Source organism: Stegostoma tigrinum, chromosome 12 (assembly GCF_030684315.1).
Source record: "Stegostoma tigrinum isolate sSteTig4 chromosome 12, sSteTig4.hap1, whole genome shotgun sequence".
NCBI classification, from domain to species: domain Eukaryota; kingdom Metazoa; phylum Chordata; class Chondrichthyes; order Orectolobiformes; family Stegostomatidae; genus Stegostoma; species Stegostoma tigrinum.
Window position 1 is genome coordinate 33,612,538 of NC_081365.1, and position 25,156 is coordinate 33,637,693.

At 39.7% G+C, this 25,156-nt stretch overlaps 1 protein-coding gene across 4 annotated transcripts in view; it reads right to left on the bottom strand.

Moving 5' to 3' along the window:
* Positions 1 to 23,829, bottom strand: part of LOC125457110 (immunoglobulin-like domain-containing receptor 2) — a 143,119-nt gene extending 119,290 nt beyond the window's left edge. The window contains exons 1-2 of one of the 4 annotated variants that reach the window (XM_059650273.1): positions 23,756 to 23,829; positions 22,546 to 22,703 (exon numbers count right to left, since the gene is read on the bottom strand). In XM_059650273.1, coding sequence (XP_059506256.1) covers positions 22,546 to 22,594 — 49 coding nt within the window. In that variant the 5' untranslated portion in view covers positions 22,595 to 22,703; positions 23,756 to 23,829. Of the gene's footprint in view, positions 1 to 22,545; positions 22,752 to 23,610; positions 23,724 to 23,755 lie in introns of those variants that run through there. The other 3 variants (XM_059650275.1, XM_059650274.1, XM_059650276.1) reach the window with 3 other exon arrangements.
* Between the last annotated feature and the right edge of the window lie 1,327 nt (positions 23,830 to 25,156).

A 25,156-nucleotide genomic window follows, 5' to 3' on the forward strand; every position in this document is an offset into this window, starting at 1 on the left:
TTTCAATTTGATCACTTTCTGGTAAGTAAATTAATGTAATTATAATGAAGAGATAAATAGGCAGCAGGGTTAGCAGCGATGGAAAATCAATAGAAAATGATTTTCGATAAAAAGTTTAGAGAAGGAGAAATGTGCAAATTGGTGTGGAACATTACTTTTTGACTTCATTTTCTTCTAATCAAACTCGGCATCTGAAATGTGAATTTATCTGTCCATACAAGAGATGAATTTTCACTAATTGAAAAGACAAACGAGGTCTTCAGAACTCAATTGTGGTGAACATATTACAGCATCTGCTGAAGTCAGCAAAGGATCCACATCAAAATTGAAGACAAACGTACTTTTGGTCTTACAGTTAAGCAAGCACATCTGCAGAATTTCTGGGGCAAATTTCATTGAACTTCGATGTTTATTTGTTTAACCTCAGCTTCTGCAGTCTCTCCACTGTTCACTGCTTCCAGTGAGAGTGTATAGGAGTTACCCCTCAAGCATGCCCCTAAGCAGAGATACAAAGAAAATTATAGCACAGGAACAGGTTCTCTGGCATTCCAAGCCTGTGCTGATCCAGATCCTCTATCTAAACCTGTTGCCTATTTTCCAAGGATCTGTATCCCTCTGCTCTCTGCCCATTCATGTATCTGTCTAGCTACATCTTAAATGACGCTATCATGCCCACCTCTACCACCTCAGCTGGCAATGTGTTCCAGGCACCCACCACCCTGTGCGTAAGGAACTTTCCATGCATATGTCCCATAAACTTTACCCCTCTCACCCTGAAATTGTGACCCCTAGTAAGTGAATCCCCCACTCTGGGGGAAAAAGCTTCTTGCTATCTGCCCTGTCTATATCTTGTGATTTTGTAGACCTCAATCAGGGTACAACATTAACAATTCTACAGTACCCCAGGACCTCATCCGTGCTCAAGGACGCTGCAAAGATATCTGTTAAGGCCCCTGCCACTTCCTCTCTTGCTTTCCTCAATAACCTGGGACAGATCCTATCCGGATCTGGGGACTTGTCCACCTGAATGCCTTTTTGAACACCCAACATTTACCCCTCCTTATTCCAACATGACCTAGAGTAATCAAACATCTATTCCTAACCTCAACATTCGTCATGTCCGTCTTCTCAGTGAATACCGACGTAAAGTACTCATTAAGAATCTCACTCATTTTTCTCTGACTGCTCGCATAACTTCCCTCCTTTGTCCTTGAGTGGGCCAACCCTTTCTCTAGTTACCCTCTTGCTCCTTATGTATGTGTAAAAAGCTTTGGGATTTGCCTTAACCCTGTTTGCTAAAAATATTTCATGACCCCTTTTAGCCCTCTTAATTTCTTGTTTCAGATTGGTCCTATTTTCCCGATATTCTTCCAAAGCTTTGTCTGTTTTCAGTTGCCTAGACCTTATGTGAGCTTCCTTTTTCCTCTTTGCTTGTCTCACAATTTCACCTGTCATCCATGGTTCCCGAATCTTTCCCTTTCTATCCTCATTTTCACAGGGACATGTCTGTTCTGCACTCTAATCAACCGGTCTTTAAAAGTCTCCCACATATCAAATGTGGATTTACCCTCAAACAGCTGATCCCAATCCACATTCACAAGCCCCCGCCAAATTCAGTATAGTTGGCCTTCCCCCAATTCAGCACCCTTCCTTTCGGATCATTCTCATCTGTGTCCATCAGTATTGTAAAACTTATGGAACTGTGATCCCTATTCCTAAAGTAACCCCCAACTGAAACTTCAACCACCTAGACAGGCTCATTCTAGTATGGCCCCTTCCTGAGTTGGGCTATTTACACACTGGTCTAGAAAACCCACCTGGATGCTCCTTACAAATTCTGCTCCATCCTCTTTAACCAGTAATGTAACTCCTCCACCCCTTTTACCTCCGTCTCTATCCCACCTGAAGCATTTATATCCTGGGATATTTAGTTGCCAATCTTGCCCTTCCCTCAGCCAAGTTTCAGTAAGGTAATAAGGTTCATTTATAAAAAAAACGTATTTATAAATTAGAGATGGAGGGTTTTTGTGTGAATACAAAGAGGAGAAAGTCTTTAATTTGTCGAATTTGTTTGAGCCTTGAGCTATGAAATAAAGATAAAAATGGCTGCAACAGCTTAGCACATTAGTCCAAGAAATTCAGATGAATAATAGGTATTTAAAAAGGCAACATGTTTGTGCTGAACTAATTTATTCAACTATGTGAAATTAATTTTAAATTGTGTTTTTTTTTAAATTGTATTCTTAAATATGCAACAGCTGGAGGAGAAAAACAAAGCTTAAAATACAAAACAAATTCCAATGAGTCACAGACAAAGTCATAAGGTAAAATGACTCATTGTGAGCAACACCATGGGAGATTTACTTGCGGTAGTTATTGTTTCATGGCAGTTTTGAACTTTTATTTTGACGTGATACAAGAATCAGCCTTTACCATTTTTAGTAAGTAGTGAATTGGCTGAAATAATTCAGTAGAAGTTGAGTGAGGTAATTACACTCTTCACTTTTATTGTTCTTGCTCTGCTCCTCAAACATGTCTAAGAAAGGAAGGCTTGATACTGCACCAATACCGTGGTTACTGATGTATTCCTTTTTGGTCAATGTTGATCATTTATTCCTTAACCTGTGAAACCTTCAACTCTACTCGATTGGCTCTGATTGTTTTATGTGGCTTTAATTGTGCAAAATTACATTCATGTGCAAATCAAGTAAATTCTGTCTGAATTTGCAAGTTGCCTATTTACTGTTATTTCAGTGGCAAATAATGTTAGTAATATTCGCCTTTTTGTCTTACCAAATGCACCAAACAAGCCAGATGTGGAAAATTCTTGATATGGATGTCAGGGAGGGTATTTGGTGACTTCATCTTGACATTGATGGCCTCTGTTTCACTCAGCACCAAACACCATCTCAGGGCACAATCCATGGCCACAAGCCACACAGACCTCTCATCCAAGGACTCTGCCTTCAGCAAATTCGTGATGGCCATCAATGCACCTCTCCAACCCAATTACAGGCTGCTTGGGAAGCAGAGACTTGCATTGCAGGGTACATTGGTAACAAGTATTGAAAGGCTGCAGGGACACTTTGCACTCAGGGAGGAATATCCAGCTCGTGGTTTAGACCAGGCTGCATCTGGTCATTTGCTTTCCTAATACTTGGCCACCCAAATGCTTAAAACATCCCTGCCCTGCCTGCCTTGCCATGCCATTGCCAATTCGCGCAATCAAACCACCAGGCAGCTTGCCTTGCTAGTTCAGCAGGCCTCATTTAAGGGAGCATACATCTTCCTGTACAGCAATGTGCTAAGCCAATCTCGCATCTGCTCATGTACCAGCAGCTTAAGTGGCAAACACCCTGCACATGCAGCAAGCAGCAACCATGACTCAGTCTTAAGTAGTCCTCACAGAGGTTAATGGAGGAACCTATCATTCAGGTGGTCCTGGCACAGTAACTCAAGCTTGCTGAATCTGGAGGCTTGGTTGGGCAACCTTAGGTGCATTGTGTCTGGTTTACCCAGACAGACTGAGGGTCTTCTTGACAGAGGCAAATAGACCCTCCTCAGCTTCAACTTCCATGAGATGTGGGTGTGATGGGAAGGGGTGATGTACAGACAGGGTGGAGGTGGAGGGCCTGGCTACAAGGGCCCAGTGTGTGATTTCTCCTCCACTGAGTCTCTCTGGGTACACCTTGACTCCTTGTGAGGAAGGGGCAACTGGAATATGTGAGAAGTTCTTTGATCCTGGTCTAGTGTCTTCAGTTGAAGAATAAAGGGCTGGGGTGATGGAGTGTATGTGTATGCATCTCTCCAGCAGTGCCTGGGGGTGCTGGACAGGGCTGTCCGTGGTATCTACCTGTTCATGGAGACAGCCACAAATGTAACAGCTCCTAGGCAGACAGGTCAGAAAGCCTAGCTTTGAAGCCCCAAGGTATGGACAAAAATTTTCAATAAAAACCAAACAAAAACATCCCTCCTGACTACACCCCTTGCCCCCACACACCAGGCTCACACAATCAGTTCTATGCTCCTCTAAACATCCCCATGACTTTTTATTCGCCTTATTATATCCCATAACAATCACCTATCCCCATGGTCCCTCATACTCCTTGTTCCACCCCATGGCCATTTATCCATCCTCTAAGACCTTTTATTGGCCCAAGGCCAACCTATGTCAACTTACACATCCCACTTTCTCACTTTAGAGGTCTTACACGTCTCTACACTTTTCCCATAGCGTTCCTTACTCTTAGGCTGGTTAGAATGTGGAAATTGCAACCATTGATGCAAATAGCATCAATGTATTCCAGGGGAGGAGAGGAGAGAAAGACAAATTTTTTAAAAATATGTTAATGGAGTTGGATTCTTCCTACACTTTGCTGCTTGACAAATTGAAGTCTGAGGTGGACAACCAATTCTGTGTTGTCAGGATGGATTGACTTGAATTTTCTTTAGTCATATTAATTTGCAATGCAATGACCAGTCTGATATGAGTGACTACAATCCCATTGTGGACTGTCCTTGACGTTCCTTTTGTGGAGGAAGCATTAAATCCTTGCTGGATTATGCAGATTCTGTTGAATGTAGGTTATTGGAACTAAAGTTGGACCCAGATGCCCTGCTGTTGAATCAATCCCCAGATCCTTGATGGCAATATTGGTGGTGACTCCAAAGTTGTGCCGATTTCCTTGTCATCATAACGTGCAACAGTCAAAATATCTTGCTTAATAGTGTGCCTCCTAACATGACCAGAAGGGGAAGAAAAAAAAGTGAAGGAACTTGATCACATTGAACTCATCCCAGAACAATCCATGAAGGTCTTCAAAACTTATCAAAAAGTTAGTTAAGCCACACACAAATTTTTGGGGTTAGCTGAAGAAGATTGCAAGGAGACTCATGTGCCATATAAACATTGACATATACCTGCTGGGTTGAATAGCCCATTCCTATGATCTATACACATTGTAAACTAAGATATTCAGATTTCAATCACCACTGACAATGCCTAGCAGTCCAGTGAAATTATCTGTAGAAAAATGGACAGCTTTGCTTGGATTTAATTCATATCTTTTCTTAGGTTGCATTTGGGGAACTGAACTGTAAAGAGCTTTAATAAAAAAGGTTAATGACCAGTTAAGAAAAAAATCTAAATTATCTTAAATTAAATATAGAATCCTTTCCGTGAGTTACATGTCTATTTAGCATTCAGGGTAATTAATAATTAAAAGTGCTGTTTCAGGAATTCACAAGGTTTCAAAATTTCAAAACTTCCATACTTTCCAGGAAGGAGATATCTATTTAGGGAGTATGATGTGATAAGTGTTTTCAGAAAAGTATTGCAGTTTTTCAGCTAGATATACTCTGCAAATTGCTGTTATACAGTTTTGTCATAGTAACAACCCAACAATTCTCAGAACTGTAACCAAAACCTTTATGTCACTTACTATTCCAAATGGCTTATTATATTAATCTTAACACCCAGAAAGAAGGACCCAGACTATTTTAAGTACAATTTAAGTTTGATATGTACCAGATTCTAAAGATTGCCATGGGTTATCTTTACAATGGACATAAAAAGGATTATTCATTCTTGTTTGTTTTTCCTGCAGTATGCTGCTTGTTCTGAATTCTCTGAAGCATTTTGATTGTTTTCTTGTTTTGGTGACTGTAATTATCTGAGACCATTTTAATTATTTACTTACGACAGATAGAATCTGGAATCAAAGCAGTTATGATAAATTTATACAATGCAGCCAGAATTAGTATACCATGTACAGGTGATGGCCCTTGTAAAAGCACAGGAGATCATTGACCTTACTATTGCGCTGCTGGGCATTCTTTTTAACCTGGAACACAGCACAGATCTTGTCTGCTGCCTGTGTCCAGGCTGGCCATATCTGGTTGTGCGGCCTCCTAAGGCAGTAAATAACTGCCCTTCTCTCCACCATTCTGCGCCAACAGCCCCAGGTCCCTATCCATGAAGTGGGGAATGAATTTTGTTTTCCCCCGAGTCTACTCCTCAGCGATTATGATTGCCTCTGACACTAAGATGCATAGTTTCTAGCTTGCAGAATCTGAGGTGGTGCACATCTGGGTCTTAAAATGATTTAATTTTATTTGATTTATTGTAGTCATGTATACCTAAGTACAATGAAAAGTTTTGTTTGCAAGCAGTACAGGCAGATCATAGTAAGCACGGACAAACAGATATGGCATTAGTGGCGTGAACACAAAAATGTCTAAGCAGTGGCAAGCAGTTCTGCCTATCCTGCCATGAAGTTCCATAAGAAGAGCACAAAACAGCCTTGATACATAATTAATTAGGCAAAATAACAGCAGATTACTTGAAGGAGGTAGCTCCCAGCCATGGTAGACCAGGCACCATGTATGTCAATCTTCAATTGAAAATAAGAAACTTTTGCCCTGTATTTCGATGGGAACACATGGAGCAATAGTTTAGAATGTAGTCATTTTTAAATTTTATCCCACAAAATTATTGGTATGGAGCTGGGCCACTATGCAGTTATCGGATTAAGTGGATCAAAGCTGAGATATAGCAGACCGCCTCCTACAAATGGTCTTACACTGATTGGCCTACTTAAACGGTGGAGTATGAGAGTATAAATCTGATGCAAATCCAAGCTTTGACAGCTCCAAGGCTGGAAATATTTTACTGATAAATTTTTCACTCATTTGAGCATTGAAGGTGTTTGGATTCATGCCTATTTTCTTTGCATGTGATTTACTAAATGATCCTGACTGTCTAACTCTGTGTTGGTACACAGACACACACACACACACACCTAGCATCTTCTCTTCATTAATTGCAAGGATTAACACAAAATAATTTTGGACTATTTCTAATGTGTAAAGGAGTGAACAACAAAACTGCTCATAACATGGCTCTCAGATTAGCAGGAAAGCGAGAATTTTACATTGGTGCTGTGGATAATGGATTTTTTTTTAAAAAAGAGTTTGGGGTTTGGTCGCATTGCTGAGGGCTTAGAAGAATTTTACTCCAATTATACCTGAGGTGGGATGTTTGACACTCTTAGAGCCCACAACAGAAGCCGAGTCAATTAGGTTCAGCATTTCAGATTTTTTATGATTCAGACATTGCTGTTCAATTGGCCTTTCCACTCTATCTATAAGCAATTATTCTGAGTTACTAGTTCTTCCTTATTGCAATTAAAATCAAAATTATTAAAAAAAAATAGAGACTCAATGTCCCGTGGTATAGAATTGGATCTGTAAACATTTCACTTATTTTGTATTTAATGATAAGAAGACATACAATGTATTGGCTGTTGTCTGGGAAGCCAATGATTTAATGGTTTTAAAGTATTCGCATTCACATTCTAAATAAAGCAGCAATGATGTGAATGAGGCTAATAGTACTATTGTTGGAAAGTGAGCTACCACTAGAGACATTTAATGTGGTACCTACTGCACCATCCAAATTACTTTGAAAGTTTGTTAAATAATTTACATTTGTTTTCAAGAAAGCTAGAGTTAGATTTTTGGTAATACAGAATTTAAACATTGCTAAAAAGGATCCCAGAAATTGAAACATTTAATCTTGTATTCATTAAAACTAGGACATAAGAAAGAGTCTTGAACAAATGTCACTATTTTATACAGTAGGAGAGGATCTTGCTGATTTGATGGGCCATCATTAGTATGGATATGCAGCAAGAGCAGTTAACTGTCAATCTTAATTCACAGAGCAGGCAAATAGATTCTGATTGGTCTAGATCTTGCCAGGGAATGCAGCGGAGGCTGGCTGTCAACATGACCTTTTACGTATGTACAAATTCCTTTCGTCTCAGGTTTTCATGCATGTAGCTCCAGCAACTGCAAATACATCTTAATGTGGGCCTGACTGATGATCTTAAATTGGTTTCTAGTGTAAATCTCAGCACAGTATAACAGTGAAAATACTTTTTTGAGGCTTGCAAGCTCAGAAGGGTTGAGCACAAATAAGCTGTCAAGTGTGTGTTCGATGCGGCCTATCATTCCTTGAGATATACAATCTACATGACCAGCATTATGTTTAAATTACATTTTCTTTTCTCTAGCATCATGTCAACTATTGGAAAATTAACAAAATTGCTTTACTTTGTGCCTATTGCTCAAAGGCTGACAATTAATATTGCTGTTGAGATTACAGTAAGTAACTCAAAAAGATACAATTGAGCAGTTAAGCTCTACCACAGACTCCCAATTCTTCACTAATTTCCAATGATCTGATTTATAAATTTTTTTCTTATGTCACCTACAGTATGCTACATTATTGTAGCTGAGACTTCATAGGATGTGGATTCAATCTTCTTTGTCAGTTTTCAAGCTTTTACTTGCATGCTGTAAACTTTTTATATTAACACCAAGAGCTTAACATTGATGTCTTTTTATTTGTATTTTAAACAGTTGCCTCAAAAGGATGAGCGACAGGACACTGAAATTAACATACAGAATGTACAGCACTAGTACATAATCTGACCTAACTAACTACAATTCACTAAAAGTATAAGAAAACTTTCAGTTTAAGTTAGCTTTTCGGAAAATTGTAGATGTATAGCCAAGACCGTTAAATATTATGACATGTACTTAACCAGCAGCGAAGTGAAGGACTTTTGAAATGTGAGGAGATTAACAAAATTTACAATTTTTGCTGACATTTCATCCCAATTTGTTGGCAGATTAAATATCAACTGTCAGTGTTAATAAAAGTGAATTTTAACTAACTATTTTGTACATTTTTGAGTAGAGACATTGCGAGACTATAGCAAAGTTTTAAAGTTATCCCAACATGCTCATGAAAGAAGTAAAAAGTGATGTTAGAAACATTTTCACACAGGTTGAAGTCTGGAAATGAAGGTATTCAAGGGCGGGGGGAAACCGACAAATTGAGAAAGAACAAGATGCAGTGTTACAGGCAGATGGCAGGAGAATGACACTATGAGACTTTCAGTTGAAAAGCCAGTACACACATGATGGGACGAATGACCTTCTTCTGTACCGAAGTAATTTTGTGATTCCATGTTTATTTTTCTGCAATTTTTCAATATCACTTCTAAGCTCTTCAAATTATGCTAATGTACCAGCTCTAGACTTGGATATTTGTATTGAAGAATTGATGTTTGTACTGTAGCACATCATAGCCTGAGCTTGACGAACCTGAGTCTAATGTAATTTGAAAAGGTTTTCAGTTATTAATCGAACTTTTTCCACAGTGCGTGCAGAGGAACATAACATTTGGGTCAACAATTGTTTTGAAGAACTCTAGGGTGGTGAGCTGACTAGGGAAACAATGATGTTTACAGATTAAAGTGAGTCAAGCCATTCATTCTTAAGGGTGGTGTAGGAATTTAAACTGAATCTTTCAAAACAGTAAGATAACTAAAAACATTTTCAAATCTTTCTTCTAGATATACACAAGCACTATAAGCAGTTTGAATGCTTAGCAATGTAGCATTGTGAATGTATATAACAGACCTAAAAAAATTCAGGATGTGGTCATTTTTGCAAGGTTGAACGCTATTCCCGCTTCCCTCGAAAAGGTGAGGATGGGCTTTCTTCACGAGGTGTAGTGTGATAGAACTGAGTGGTTTGCTAAGTAACTTTAGAAAGCAGTTAGGAATGAACTACATTTGTGTATGAGTAGAGTCATATTTAAGTCCGAATAGGTCAAAGATGGTAGTTTTCATTCCCTGAATATTAGGAAACCAGTCTGATGCAGCCAACTGAAATCTGAAATAAACAGTGCAGTCTCCACAGTCTGGAAGAATGTGCACCAATGCCATAAGAACGTTAATGACCTTACGTGCTTCACATACATATGTCAGAATTTGGTTGGACACAGGAACCTGGAAGTCTTGACCATGCATTCAGGAAGGCAAATGTAATGTTTGATCTAAGGAGAATGGAATATAACAATATGGAAATTTTGCTGCATTTGTACAGGGCCTTGGTGACACCAAATTTGGAGTGTTGTGGGCAGATTTGGTCACCTTATTTGAAAAAGGATATGCCTGCACTAGAAGTTGTGTGTGGACCCTGTGGAGATCGGAGAGGTGCTAAATGATTATTTCTCATCTGTTTTCACTGAGGAACAGGAGAATATTGTAGAGGAGACAACCGAGTTACAGGCTACTAGAATGGAAAGGATTGACGTTAGTAAGGAGGAGGTGTTATCAATTCCAGAAGGTGTGAAGGTAGGATAAATCCCCTGGGCCAGATGGGATTTTTCCGAGGATTCTCTGGGAAGCTAGGGAGGGGTTGGTGGAGCCTTTGGCCTTGATCTTTGAGTCCTCATTGTCTACAGGTTTCGTACCAGAGGACTGGAGGATTGCAAATGTTGTGCCTTTGTTCAAGAAGGGCAGTAGGGAGGACCCAGGTAATCATAGATCTGTGAGCCTTATGTCTGTTGTAGGGACAGTCTTGGAAAGGATTATAAGAGATAGGATTTAATAATCATCTAGCAAGCAACAATTTGATTGGAGAGAGTCAGCATGGATTCATCAAGGGCAGGTCGTGTCTCACAAACCTCATTGAGTTTTTTGAGAAGGTGACCAAGCATGTGGATGAGGGTAGGGCAGTTGACGTGGTGTACATGGACTTCAGTAGAGCCTTTGATAAGATTCCACGTGGCAGGCTACTGGAGAAAATACAGAGGCACAGGATTGAGGGAGATTTAGCAGTTTGGATTAGAAACTGGCTTTCTGTAAGAAGGCAACGAGTGGTGGTTGATGAAAAATATTCAGCCTGGAGTCCAGTTACTAGTGGTGTGCCACAAGGATCTGTTTTGGGACCACTGCTGTTTGTCATTTTTATAAATAACTTGGACGCAGGCATAGGCGGATGGGTTAGTAAGTTTGCAGAGGACACTAAAGTCGGTGGAGTGATGGACAGTGTGGAAGAATGTTGCAGGTTGCAGGGAGACTTGGATAAACTGCAGAATTGGGCTGAAAGGTGGCAAATGGAGTTCAATGCGGATAAGTGTGAGGTGATTCACTTTGGGAAGAATAGGAAGGCAGAATACTGGGTCAATGGAAAGATTCTTGGCAGTGTGGATAAGCAGAGGGATCTTGGTGTCCATGTACATAGGTCCCTGAAAGTTGCCACCCAGGTTGATAGTGCTGTTAAGGCGGCTTATGGTGTGTTAGGTTTTATTGGTAGAGGGATGGAGTTCCAGAGCCATGATGTCATGCTGCAACTGTACAAAACGCTAGTGCGGCCGCACTTGGAATATTGCGTGCAGTTCTGGCTGCCCCATTACACGAAGGATGTGGAAGCATTGGAAAAGATGCAGAGGAGATTTACCAGGATGTTGCCTGGTCTAGAGCGCAGGTCTTATGAAGAAAGGCTGAGGGACTTGGGTCTGTTCTCATTGGAGAGAAGGAGGCTAAGAGGGGATTTAATAGAGACATACAAGATGATCAGAATATTAGATAGACTCTCATTGTCCACCCTTTTTCCGAGGATGATGATGTCAGCTTGTACAAGGGGGTATAGCTACAAATTGAGGGGTGATAGATTTAAGACAGATGTCAGAGGCAGGTTCTTTACTCAGAGTGGTAAGGGCGTGGAACGCCCTGCCTGCCGATGTAGTTAACACAGCCACATTAGGGGCATTTAAACAGTCCTTGGATAAGCAAAGTGGATAATGATGGGATAGTGTAAGGGGAGGGGCTTGGATTAGTTCACAGGTCGGCGCAACATCAAGGGGGCGAAGGGCCTGTTCTGCGCTGTATTGTTCTATGTTCTATGACACAGTTCGGAGAAGGTTTGCTTGACTCATTTGTGAAGAAGGCCTTATTTTAATGAAATAAAGTCACAAAGGTTGTGTTTATATCCACTACAGTTTAAATGAATGAGCAGCAATCTTTTGAAACATATGACAGAACCTGACAGGTTCATACCAAGTGCATATTTCCCCTGGTAGGGGAGATTAACACTATGAGACACAGAATAAGAATAAAATGTCTGCTTTTAAGACAGATATGAGATGTATATTTTTCTTCTCAGACAGATGGTCAAATCTGGAATTCTATTTCCAAAAAAGTAAGCGGGACTGGATCTTTGAATTGATTCAAAGCTCAATTAGGGCTTCAAGGTTTATGGGGTCCAGATATGAAAGTGGAATTGAGAACACAAGCAGATCAGCCATGTTCCTAATGAATGGTACAACAGCCCTAAAGGGCTGACTAGCTCCTAAGTTTCTAGTTCCTATTTAAGTTTAGAACCATTATTGTGGTCAAAAAGAAGTGCGACTTTCATTCTATAGTTCTGGATTGGATTTTAGTTTGAAAGAATAATTATTTCAATCCAGCTACAGTTTATCCTGAGCTAGTAATTTTAAAATCACTGTTTAGAAGTTAACATTATGATGTGGAACTGAGTTTTTGCCATCTTTGTGGAACAACAAAATAATGAAATCTCACCAGATATTTCAGAGGAAACATGCAGTCAAATCCAAAATATTATTTCACATTGTTACACATATCTAATTGTCTCTGCTACAAAAAAAAATTGTAAAAATTGCTGTGAAGAGATCAGACCTTTAGAAATATGACATTAAATTGTAGCATATGCAAGTAATTTTTCAATGAATTAATTATTGATTGAATCTAAAATGTTGTTCACATTTAGTTTATTTTAATTGTTACTTGAACGTAAAATTTTGATCATAGTGGAGATTTAGAACTGGTCACAAGTGCATTTGGAAAAATTGCAGTTTAACTGCATTTCCATTGTTCTGCAACTGAAACTGTTCTTATCTGTTACAATACTGACAATATTTCCCAATCTCTCCACGAGAGCACAGTGTGCCTTTAAGATCAACACAAAGTCCTTGTATCTTTTATTAGGCTGAAGGTAGTGAAGCAGAATGGAATGTAGAATTGGAACGCATGTTTGTATTCTTTTATATCTAAATTAATTAAATCATAAAACTTGGAAATGGGCCATTGCTATTGTTTACATAACTGGAAAATGTAAATTAGGGATTGACAATTTTGCTTTCCATAATTGGATAAGGTCTCATTTGTTAGCAAGAAACTCTTTATCCATGATAATTTGTTGTATTTTAGACATTCAGTTGTTCTTTTCAAGTCTCCCTGTAAGGAGCATCATTCCTTCAGAGATGTAGATGATGGTGTCTTTCTCCCAGGTTTTCAACCTTTTCTAGATCTCACTACTCCTAGTGAGTGATATATCAGGTTGATTTCTCCCAAACTTCTCTTAAAACAAAAAGGGAAGAGGATGGAACGGCAATGTGCAAAATAAATGCAGCATATGAGTCACAATGTTCTGTAACACTAGGTCACCATTTTAAACACTATAAAGCGAACAGGAAAATTACGTTGACGGCATAGTTTTATAAAACGTTACATTTAATGGTACTGACAGTCCATTTCTTTCTCATCACTGTAAATCAATATAAAAGGAGCACTGTACAACTTCTCTGCATATAACATTTACGTTTGTGTTAAATTTAATTCTGAAATCTTCCCCTTCATCTCAGTTCATCACTGCCTTACAAAGCAAAACAAATATAGGCAATATATCATACCCTGTAAATATGGAAGACGGTAAGTATTGTTTTAAATAACAAGGAAATCCTCAATCTTGCATCGAATAGAAATAAGAAAACCATGAAATGAAAAACAGAATTTACTTACACTGAACAAATATTGGTTAAAATGAGTAATTAACACAGTGCTAGAACATAGTTCTGATAAGAAAATGTTGCAGAAATATCTGTGTCTAAAACTGTACACATTAATAATGAAACTATTTCACGTGAATAAAAAGTGATTTTTGTAAGAATCGTAATTCAGAAATGCAAATTATTCTGATCTACCATAAAAACTCAATTTTCTGTTGACTTTAAGATGAAAAGTAATGCAAAACTCTAAAATTCTGAAGTTTACCTGCGGCCAGACAAGAAGTGCCTGAAATTTGGGCTCCAGCATGTGCTGAATTAATAAAACTTAAGCAAGGCTGTAGTAGATGTCAATTACAGCAACTGGCTTTTGTGTCCCTATTAAAAAGCAAGAAAATCCCATCAAATTCTTTTATGTACTTAAAATCACTTGAGTTGTGCTTCATTACTAGCATTTATTGGCTAATGATAGTTGCCCTGGAGAAGGTAGTGTTGAATTGCCTTCCTGAACTGCTCAAACCCATTTGCTATGGGTAAACCACAATGTTCCTAAGGAGGAAGTTCCAGAATATTGAAACAACACTGAAGGAACATTGATGAATTTCCATGTCAGGATGATGAGTGGCTTGGAGAGGAATTGCAGGTGGCGGTGTTCCCATGTATCTGCTGCCCTTCTTTTTCTTGATGGCAGTGTTTGTGGGTTTGAAGAGTGCAAACTAAGGAGGCTTGGTGAATTTCTGCAGCTCATCTTGTAAATGGTAAACAGTGCTGATTCTGAACATTGACAGTAATGTGAATGTCAATGGATGTAACGCTAATCAAGCGGATTGCTTTGTCCTGGATGATGTCAAGCTTGAGTGCTGATGGAGCTGCTCCATGTGGGCAAGTGGGGAGTATTCCATCACACTCCTGGCTTGTGCCTTGTAAATGGTAGACAGGCTCTGGGGAGACAGGAGGTGAGCTGCTCACTGCAAGATTCCTAGCGTGTGGCTCTTTTTTTTTTATATAGCCGCAGCATTTATATGGCCAGTTCAGTTCATTGTGTAGTCAATAGTAACGTGCAACATGTTAACAGTGAGGGATTCAATGATGGTAATGCCACTAAATGCTAAGGGAAAGAGGTTGGATTGTCTCTTATTAGAGATAGTTACTGCCTGGCATTTGTGCAGCATAAGTGTTGTTACTCACCTTGTTTCAGCCCAAGCCTAGATACTGTCGAGGTGTTGTTGCGGTTAGATATGGACTACAGTATCTGAGGAGTCACGAATGGAGCAGAACATCACACAATCATTGCCAAACAACCTCACTTCTGACCTTATGATGGAGGAAAAGTCATTGAGAAAGAAGCCGAAGGTGTTTGGGCTTAGGACACTACCATAAGGAACTTCTCCAGTGATGTTCTAGAGCTGAGATGACTGTCATCCAGAAGTCACAACCTTTTTGTGTTAGGTATGCTTCTAACAAATGGAGAGTTTGCCCCAATTCCCATTAACTTGAGTTTTGCAGGGCTCCTTGATGCAGCACTTATCAAATGTGGCTTTGATGAAACAGGCAGTAACTCTTACCTTGCCTCTGGAGTTCAGTTCTTTCGTCCGTGTTTGAATCAAAATGATAATAAGGTCTCAAGCTAAGTGTCACTGGCTGAACCGAGTACCAGTGAACAGATTATTGCTAACTAAGTGCTGTTGAATAGCATTGTTGATGACCTGTTTGCCATATGTGAGAAACTATGTACAAATAAAGTTAAAGAGAAACCATGCATGCACAAACTGGTGTACATGGCTGTAAAATGTTCTTACCTTGTTCTCAGACTATGTATTTTCAAGTGAGGGCTATATAAAAGAATATTAGGTAGACTGAGGCTGGAAGAACTCAGCAAGCCAGGCAGTATCTGGAGAAAAGGTGCAGTCAACGTTTCATTTTGATTCCTGCTTGAAGGAGGGTTATAGACGAAACGTTGACTGCTCCTTTCCTCCAGATGCTGCCTGGTTTGCTGAGTTCTTCCAGCCTTCTGTCTGACTATCTTGGATTCCAGCAGTTGTTTTTTGTCTCTAAATCTTTTTTTCTTAGACACAGTTTCTCAGCGTTGAGGATGACTTGTTTGCACAATGGTTTCATGGATTCTAGGATGATTGACAGGTCCAATGTGCAATCTTCAGACTACCACTTAGCTACTGGTGGTTACAGGCTGGGAGTTTGGCAGAAAAAGGCCACCCTGATAGCATCTTCAAGGTATTCAATGTTAACTTCCTGCTGCTTGAAGGATTGGGTATTTGGATATTTAGAGTGTTGTGCATTCCCACTGAACTATGTTTCATGTCTGCATGTTCTCAAAGTTTCTCAATGCATTCAGTGCCATCCTGATGAGTTTTTCCATTTCGGTCAGTCACAAGCCAGGGCCTCCATTGTACTAGCAGGGGCATTTTACATCTTCAGGGACGCTTTAAGGACATCCCTAAAGTGTTTCCATTGTTCACATGAGACTCCTGCCACAAGGTAGTACCAAGTAGAGCAGAAGAAATGATGTTGTTGTAAAATTAACTTCTGACTATCTCAGAAGGTCCTATCAGAGTGGCCTTTCTCTGTCACATCTCACCATCAAGGTCTGGTGGAAACGAATTCCTGGCATAGCTGTGTAAATTCACGTCCCTCAACTGGGATGAAGAGTGCATGTGTGGTAGATGTCCAGGTTGCTGAGATTGTAACTATATTCAGGAAGAACACCAATTGCAGTAGCTGCATATTAAACTAAACTGTCCAGTGATTAATAAATATTTTTCATAAAACACGGGGAAGAAAGGACAAAGAAAAGTATTTAATTTGCAATATAGAACAAAGAAGAAGTTAACAATACTGCCTTGTCATCGAACAGGGCGAGTTTGAGTAGAGGATATGGCCAGGTCAGACTAGTGTAAGAGCTCAACAATTATTTTCCCTCGTTAAGGTCTGAAGTGTGAAGTGCACTTTTGTGTGTGTCCACCCATCCCAGACACAGGCAAGGAGAATGGACCAGGAAAATTAACACAGTCTCTGGAACTCTTTCTGACCAAATCCCCGGTGAGGTCATTAGAACTCAAATGTTTCAATGCAGAGAAAGGATTTTTGGAGTTACTCATATTTATTTTTAAATGCTTGCCATACAGTTCTAATACTGAAACACCTACTCCTTGAGTGGGAGTGTTGTTTCTGGAAATTGTCTGAGGTAGATCGCTCCATGAGTAAAATAGTTCAAATCTGCTGAATGTTTTTGGCAGTTTGGAAATATAGATATTAACTTATTAGAGTTAGTTCCCCAAGCAACCCAAATGTGTCTGGGATATCAGATTATATTTTCATTGTCAAGAATTTATGTCATGGATGTACTGAGTTTGTTGGTAATGTTGATAAGCATTGCACGTTACAAAAATGAGGGTATAACATTTCAAAAAAAAGAAAAAAACATCACAGGGCACAAAAACAATGGACAGTTAGCTGTTCCATATAATAGATACATTGATTAATATTAATATGAACAGATTCCTGTGAATGTTCTCCTCCCATCTCCTACTGCATGCAATAGCTTAGCATCAGCATTTATAAACATGTAATACATTAAAAGTTGAGCCACAAAATAGTTTTATGTAGGAGTGTCACATTCTTCCTCTGTCACATTTGTTTATAATAACAGCTCCGTGTCACGCTATTCCTTATCAATTTCAACACTAATAGTTCTGCTTATTTAAGTAAAGCATTATCAGTACATTTACGAATTCAAGTTTTGAAGGGGTTTGCGTGGTGATTGCCCTTGACTGATTTGGTAGAGGTGTGTGACGGAAGCCCAGTGTGAATCCAATGTTGGATTCTTCTGCCTCCACAAAAGCCCCCTTACAGCAGTACTATGTAGATTTTGTTACTTGATGCAGTGCACCTGCATGCTGCCTCAAAGAACAGATATGAATATAAAGGTAATAATAGGAATGGCCCAGAAAGGAAATGCAACAAAGTTGCTGGAAAAACTCAGCAGGTTTGGCAGCATCTGTGGAGGAGAAAACAGAGTTAACGGTTCAGATCCAGTGACCCTTCTTCAGAACAGAAGGGTTCCACCCTTCAGTAGAACGTTAGGCCAGATTTTGCAGTCAGTGGCATTGGAAGATAGGGAACTTGGGGAAATAAACAGTGATGTCTTGAAAGAGTTCACATTACAGAAGAGAAGGCGATATAGTTCTTAAAACTCAGACATAAATAAATTCCCAAGACCTGATCAGGTGTTTCCCAGAACTTTGTGGCAAGCTCGGGAAGAGATTGCTGGGCATCTTGCTGATATATTGAATCATTGACAGCCACAGGTGAGGTGCCAGAAGACTGGAGATTGGTAGCCAATGTGCCATTATTTCAGAAGTACTGTTATAAAAAGCCAGGATACTATAGACTGGGGAGTCTTATATCAATGGTGGGTAAGTTGTTGGAGGGGATTTTGAGGGATAGGATTTACATGTTTAGATGGTCACTTTAGGGCAGCAGAAGAGTTTGAGATTGGGGCTCAACCTTGGGGTGTGGGGGGGGGGGAAGGAATTAATAAAATGAAATTAAATGCATCTTCTCACTAAAACTCAAGCATTTTGAACCCTTACAGTCATGGAAAGTTTACATCATGCCTATACCAACTGAAAAACAAAACATCCAGCTCATTTCCTTTTTGCAGCATTTCTTCCATAGCCCTGCAGGTTGCAGATCTTGAAGTACATACACAGACATCTTTCATATGAATTGAAGATTTCATAGAATCCTTACAGTGTGGAAACAGGACTTTTGGCCCAATAAGTCCATGCTGACCCTTGGAGCATCCCACCCAGAACCCATCCTCCCAATCTACACATCCCTGAACACAATGGTCATATTGAAATGTCCAATCTACTTAGCCTGCACATTTTTAAACTGTGGAAGGAAACCGGAGCATCAGGAGGAAACTCACGCAGACACGGGAGAATGTGTAAATTTCACACAGACAGTCACCCGACAGTGGAATCGAACCAGGGTACCTAGCACTGTGAGGCAGCCGTGCTAACCACTAAGCCACCATTCCTAACCCTTACCATTCTGAGCGAAAACAATTCTCCTCTAATCTTTCTACCAATCACTGTACAGTCATTGACCTCTTTGCTAATGTAAATAGGGCATTCCCATCCACTCGAGAGACAGCCCTCATAATTTTGTACATCTCAAGTCAGTTAAATTCAATCGAAAGCTTGTGTCAGTCATGGTAATCACAAAACTATCAATTGTTAGTTAAAACTCATCTAGTTTGGTAATGTCTTACAGGTCCATCAGTTCAAGACAATAAATAAATAGGCAACAAATGCTGGCCTTGCCAGTGCTGTGCATATCCCATGAAAGAATAAAGAAATAGGAGGCATAGATCTTCACATTTCAGAAGCTAAAAACAAAATTTGAATACAATTAAAAAGGGATATGAAAAATGAACATGTTCCTAATAGTAAAATGATTGAGTTACTGTCGGAGGATCAGCTGGCCACTTGAGCTTGTTCTGTCATTCAATCAAACCATGGTTTATCAGATTACTGAAATTAAACATTGCTAATAAAAATCAAGACGTTGAAGCTTTTTGTCTTACACTCATCCGAACTAGGATGCAAGAAACAGACTTGAACCAATGGACATCACCTCACACAACATGAGAAGAGGGAGTTGATTGGTTGGGCCATCATTGGCATGAAGATACAGCAAGAACTGTTAACTGTCAATCTTAATTCAGAGCAGGTAGATTATGATTGCTCAGAGTGTTGCCATGGGGATGGAGCAGAGACTTGCTGTCTCTATCTTTGAAAAGGGTGTAATATTTGTACAAATTTCTTTTGCCTACACAAGGCTGTTTACGTGTGTAGCTTCTGGAATGCACAAGTATATTGCGTTGCAAGCCCAGATTTTTAATCAAATTCAAATTTCCCCATCTCCTGTGGCAGGATTCAAACCCAGGTTCCTGGAATACTTCCTGGATCTCCAGATTAACAGCCCAGTAATAATGCCTCTAGACCATCACCGAGCTTCCTGAACTGCAAGCCTAAGTGATGATCTCAAATTGTTTCCTGGTGTAACTATTAGCACAGGCAAGATTATTTATGATAAGATTTCCATTAGCAGCATCACTTCTGATGGTTCTAATTTTCTACAACTTGCAAATTTTGGATGGTTCAACACAACTGGCATGCTACCGAAGTGAAAGTTGTACGTATGTAAGCTGCAGGTGGTTGGTATTAAACAAAATATCCCATTGATGATTCACCGTGGGCAGCATGCCAATTATGCAGAATCAACCTGACTTGCAAGCCTCAGAAATGAATATTCATGATTGGAAATGGTTCTGCTATTGGTAATCAATAACTAAATAATCCAGACTGTGCTAACATTTGTACCAAAAACCAATTTGGGATCATCAGCCTTTAAGCATACTCAAACCTACATGTATAAATACTCAAAACTCTGTTTTCTGTAAGCAAAAGGAAATTGTATATACGTTGCATCTGTCTCTATAACTGTTATTTCGGAAAGTCAGGCTCTGCTATAGTCCCGTGGTAATGCCCTAACCAATCAGAATCCACCTATCCAGTCTCAAAATTAAGATTGACAGTTAACTGTTCTTGCTGCATCTCCATGTCAATAATGGCCCGACCATTACTTATTCTGTATAAAATTGTGTCTTTTTTTGTTTGAGAATCTTTCTTATGTCCTAGTTCTGATGAATGCAAGATGAAAAGCTTCAATTTTTTTCTATTCTCTTAATGTTTAAAATTCAATTACTTCACATTTCCATCTAACTTTGATAACATTCCACCCACCATGCACTTTTTAAGAATCTGTCTTAAAAATATTCAAAAGATAGAGAGTTCTAAAGATTTACATCCTTCTGTGTGAAAAAAAGTTTCTCTTCAAATGTATCTTAGATGGGTGAGCCCTTATTTTTAAACTAATTATGGATTCTCCCTCAAGAGGAAACATCATCTCTACATGCACCCTGCCAAGAATCCTCAATATCTTCTATGTTTTAATCAGGTCTCCTCTTCTTGTTCCAAATTTCAGCAGATAACTTCTAGCCTTCCATGCTTTCTTCATGAGACAGCCCACCCATTGCATGCATAAGTCTGGTAAACCTTCCCTGAACTGCTTCCAATGCATATACATCCATCCTTTTATAAAGAGACCAATATAGGGCACAGTAATCTAGGGGGGATCTCACCAATGCTCTTTATACTGAAACATAACATTTCTTCTTTTGTATTCAATTCTCCTCTCAATAAATAAAAGCAAGTATTAACTTGTTAAAAATGCTGTATTTTCACATTAAATTTTAGCATTAGGACATCCAGATCATTCTACATCTCAGAACTCTGCAATCTCCCACCTTTTTGATAATATACTTATTTTTTATTCCTCCTGCCAAAATGGACCACGTCACATCTTTCCACATTAAACTTCATTTGCCAAATCTTTTCTCAATCTGTATCCCATTGTAGTCTCTGTTTTTTCTCAGCCTTGTTCTTCATACCATCATTATGGTACAGAACGAGGCCATTCAAGCTCTCCCTTTTGTTTTTTTTTTCATTATTTCACATTCAGACAGCAGCTGACCTCATCCAGGCACCATCTTTTGTTCCCTTTCTCTTCTCTTGTTCCAAAACCATCCATTGGCTGGAAGATCAGCCCTGCTGTCACTCAATTCCTCCCAACTTTCACCCTATCACAGAGCATTTTTTTGTCCTTGTCCCACACAATCCTTGCTCATAACCTATTACATCTCCAACTTTTCCCAATTCTGATGAAAGCTCATTGACCTGAAACACTAACTGTGTTTTCTCTCTCCATGTATGTTGCTCTTCTACTGGGTATCTCCAGCATTTACTGTTTCTTTCTCGTATTTAAAGCCACTGTGGTATTGTGCTCTTCATTCTTGGAACCAGTTGCACCCTCATTTGCACTTCCAGCAGGAACTCTAGCAAAATACCAGTGCTCCTGCAAATCCTTTGTTCCAACCAGTTACAAAGTTGAACAATATAACTGATGTGAGGCAATCACACGCAGTTGTGTAGCTTTGTTTCGGATTTCAAAACAAAATTATATTTTAAGACTACGATCGGAATTTTGAGTATGAAAATGTGTGTGTTAAAGTCTGGCCTTCAGAACAGATGCAAACACAGAATTTGCAGATACAGTTCTCATTATTTATGTTCAGTTGCAGTATTCAGAATTTCTGATCCTAACGTATAATTTATTTGGGAAAAACAGGATTCGTCTAGTACAATAGTCGCAGCGCAAACCTTTTCTATCTATGATTCAGTACATCGTACGAGTCTTAAGAATGGCATGAGTCACATACTGAGCTTGAGAAAACAGCATATTGTCTACTGCTGCAGAGATTGGCGTTTCAAATTTTTTTTCAGTCACTAACAGAAAAATGTCTAAGATTTTGAATTTAAGATAAACGGTCTCATTTTTGTTGAAAATTGTAATGAGCTATCAAACTAGCATATTATGCTACTCAAATAATTACCATGTATATTTTCATTCGGTTTTGGTACGTATAACGGTTTCGTTCATTCTGGCAAAGGAATAACTTTGAAGCTTGAAGGAAGTGTCGATCTTCAAATTAAATACTCAAGAAATAGTACAGCATAGTAACAAGTAGAACTATCATTATTTAACGTAGGCAGGTAGATAAGGGACAAACGGTTAAATTGTGAAATAGCCCCAAAATAGCAGGTGATCTCATACATAAGGTACGGAAAGAACGATAAAACTCGTCGTCGGACAGCCATGTTCATTCATCGTTTTTTTTGCGGGAGCCAGCGGTACCATCGCATTTACTAAGTTAAACGTAGTTTAACTCTTACCTGCCAAGCAGACAATGGGCATCCACCATGAGAATCCAGAGACCCACATTTTCAGCGCCTTTACATTCCCAAATATTGTGTTAGAACTCGACACAATTTAAGCCCCGATGATAAACTAAATTCCGATTCCTCATTGTAATCTCTCTGTATGTGTCTCTCTGTGAAATTGACAGACACAAAAGTATCAAGCAGGCTTTAACTGGCACCTGTTACTCATTTACCGAGGCGAGGGGTGGGTATTTGAACATACCCTAACTCAGGCAGATCGGAAGATTGGAACGTGGCCCTAACTATTCAAATAAACACATTCAGACTTTGAGTATTTTTCAATCATTTTACATTTCGGCTTGAAACGATGTCGAGCGGTACATTAATTCCACGTACTAAGGTCACATATCCCCTCTCTAACGATGGACTTTTCTAATCACATGGCTTCATTGATGCTGCTTTAGGCTCTGCTGTAGCTGAAACTGACAGCGTTACAAAACATCCTCTAATCCAGCAGCCTTATTCTATTTATTTCACAATTTTCATATGTTTGACACTGAATCGGCTAGAGCCATCGTTTTCGGTGGGGTTGTATCCGTGTGTAATAAATCTCAGCTTTCATGAAAACGTACAAAACAACAGACATCCTCGACTGTATAAAACGCTCCTTAATTGCTATGCAACGGCGTATACTGATAGATAAATCCGGTTTGCCTGACGTTAATTAATTTAGTTAAGAATGCCCGCTATAATGTTCCCAACATGAAGCCTCGACAGTTTACAAACTGTATGAAATTAAAATTTGTAACGCTTGGCTTGGGTCTGCGATTTATCTGTACGCACAACAAACAGGGTTAACTCAATTTTACTGCAACAGCGCAATGAACTTGCGGCATTCAGGCACATCATCCAGTACAGCTGGATCAGAATTCACAACCTTGTCAGGAAGCATGGGACAATAATCCAGAAACTAACTGTTACATTCCAATCTACTGGCCTCCAGAAGCTAATTACAGATAAAGGGGTCATTTTCCTATCTTAACTCATCCCTTCAGCCACAAAAACCTCACCGCTCACCACCACCCCGTTTCTGTCACCTCGAATCAATTAAAGATACCATTCTCCACCACCCCTATGCCTCTGCATTCCGATTGTTCTTGATGTGAACGTGCTCTTTACGCTATCAGTTCGGATTTGACCTTTCACCCACTCTTTTACATACTTGTTCTGACGCAGTAGGGCTATCGAACAGAGCCTACTGCCCGAAGTTCAGTTCCGATTTTGTGAACGCCGCTGGGCTCCAGGCCACATCACTACCTGATTCAAATGTGTACGAAGGAGCTAAATGGTCAAGGACAGGTGAAAGTAGCTCCCCTTGACTATAACACTAAACAGCATTTGTAACACAGATCCAAGGAATGGTCAACGGAAACAAGAACTCCCCAGTGGTCGGAATGGTAGCTCACACAAAAGGAGAGGTATCGTTGTTGCAGGTCAATCAGGGCAAGGCGAGGATATTTTCCCTCTCATCAAACTGCTGCTTCATACATGAGTTGCATGAAGATTCTTTCCAGTCATGCCAATGTGAACACAAGCTATTCCCAATTATGAAACTACCAAAACATTCAGGGTTCATTTGACAAGAGATATATAAGATTTGTTCCCAATGAAGAGTGACCAAGCACAGCACCAGATATACTTAAAATGAGGTGTCAAACTGGTGAAACTATAAAACAGGGATACTTGCAAATCCACAGTGCTTCGCAATTTCACAAACAGTAGATAGATCTAAGCCCAGCAGTTCTGCCACAACCTGTCATGAATGGTGGTGGACAATTAAACAACTCACTGGAAGAGGTGGCTCAACAACTATTGCCATCCCAAATGATGGAAGAGCACAACACTACAAAAGCTGAGGCTGAAGTGTTGGCAACAATCATTAGCCAAAAGTGTGGAGTAGAAGAATCCATGTCAGCCTACTCCACAGGATCCTGCATCACAGATTCTAGTCTTTAGATGATTTGATTCACTCTACATGGCATCAAGACCCAAAGGCACTGGATACCGGAAAGGCTATGGGCTCTGGCAACATTCCAGCACTGGTACGGAAAACTTGCGCTCCAAAGCTTGCTACACTCCGAGCCAAGCTGTTCAGTGGCAGCTACCTGACAGTGTGGAAATTGCCTAGGTATGTCCTGTACACAAGAAAAAATGGCAGATCCAACTTAGCCAATTACCGTCCCATCAGTCACCCTCGATCATCAGCAAAATGATGAAAGATGTCATCAACATTGCTGACAAGCAGCACCTGCTGAGCAATAATAACCTGTTCACTGACGCCTAGTTTGGGTTGTGCCAGGCCCAATCAGCACGTGACTTCGTTACAGTCTTAGTTCAAATATGGACAAAAGAGCTGGATTCCCGCTGTGAAGTGAGATTGACTGTCCTTGACCTTAAGGGCACATTTGTCCAAATCTGGCATCAAGGAGACCTAGCTAAACTAAGTCAATGGGAATTGGGGTAAACTCTTCAATGGGTAGAGTCATGTCTGGCATGTGCCCTGGGCACTACCATCTTCATCTCCAATATAAGGTCTGAAGTAGGGATGCTCACTGACAATTGC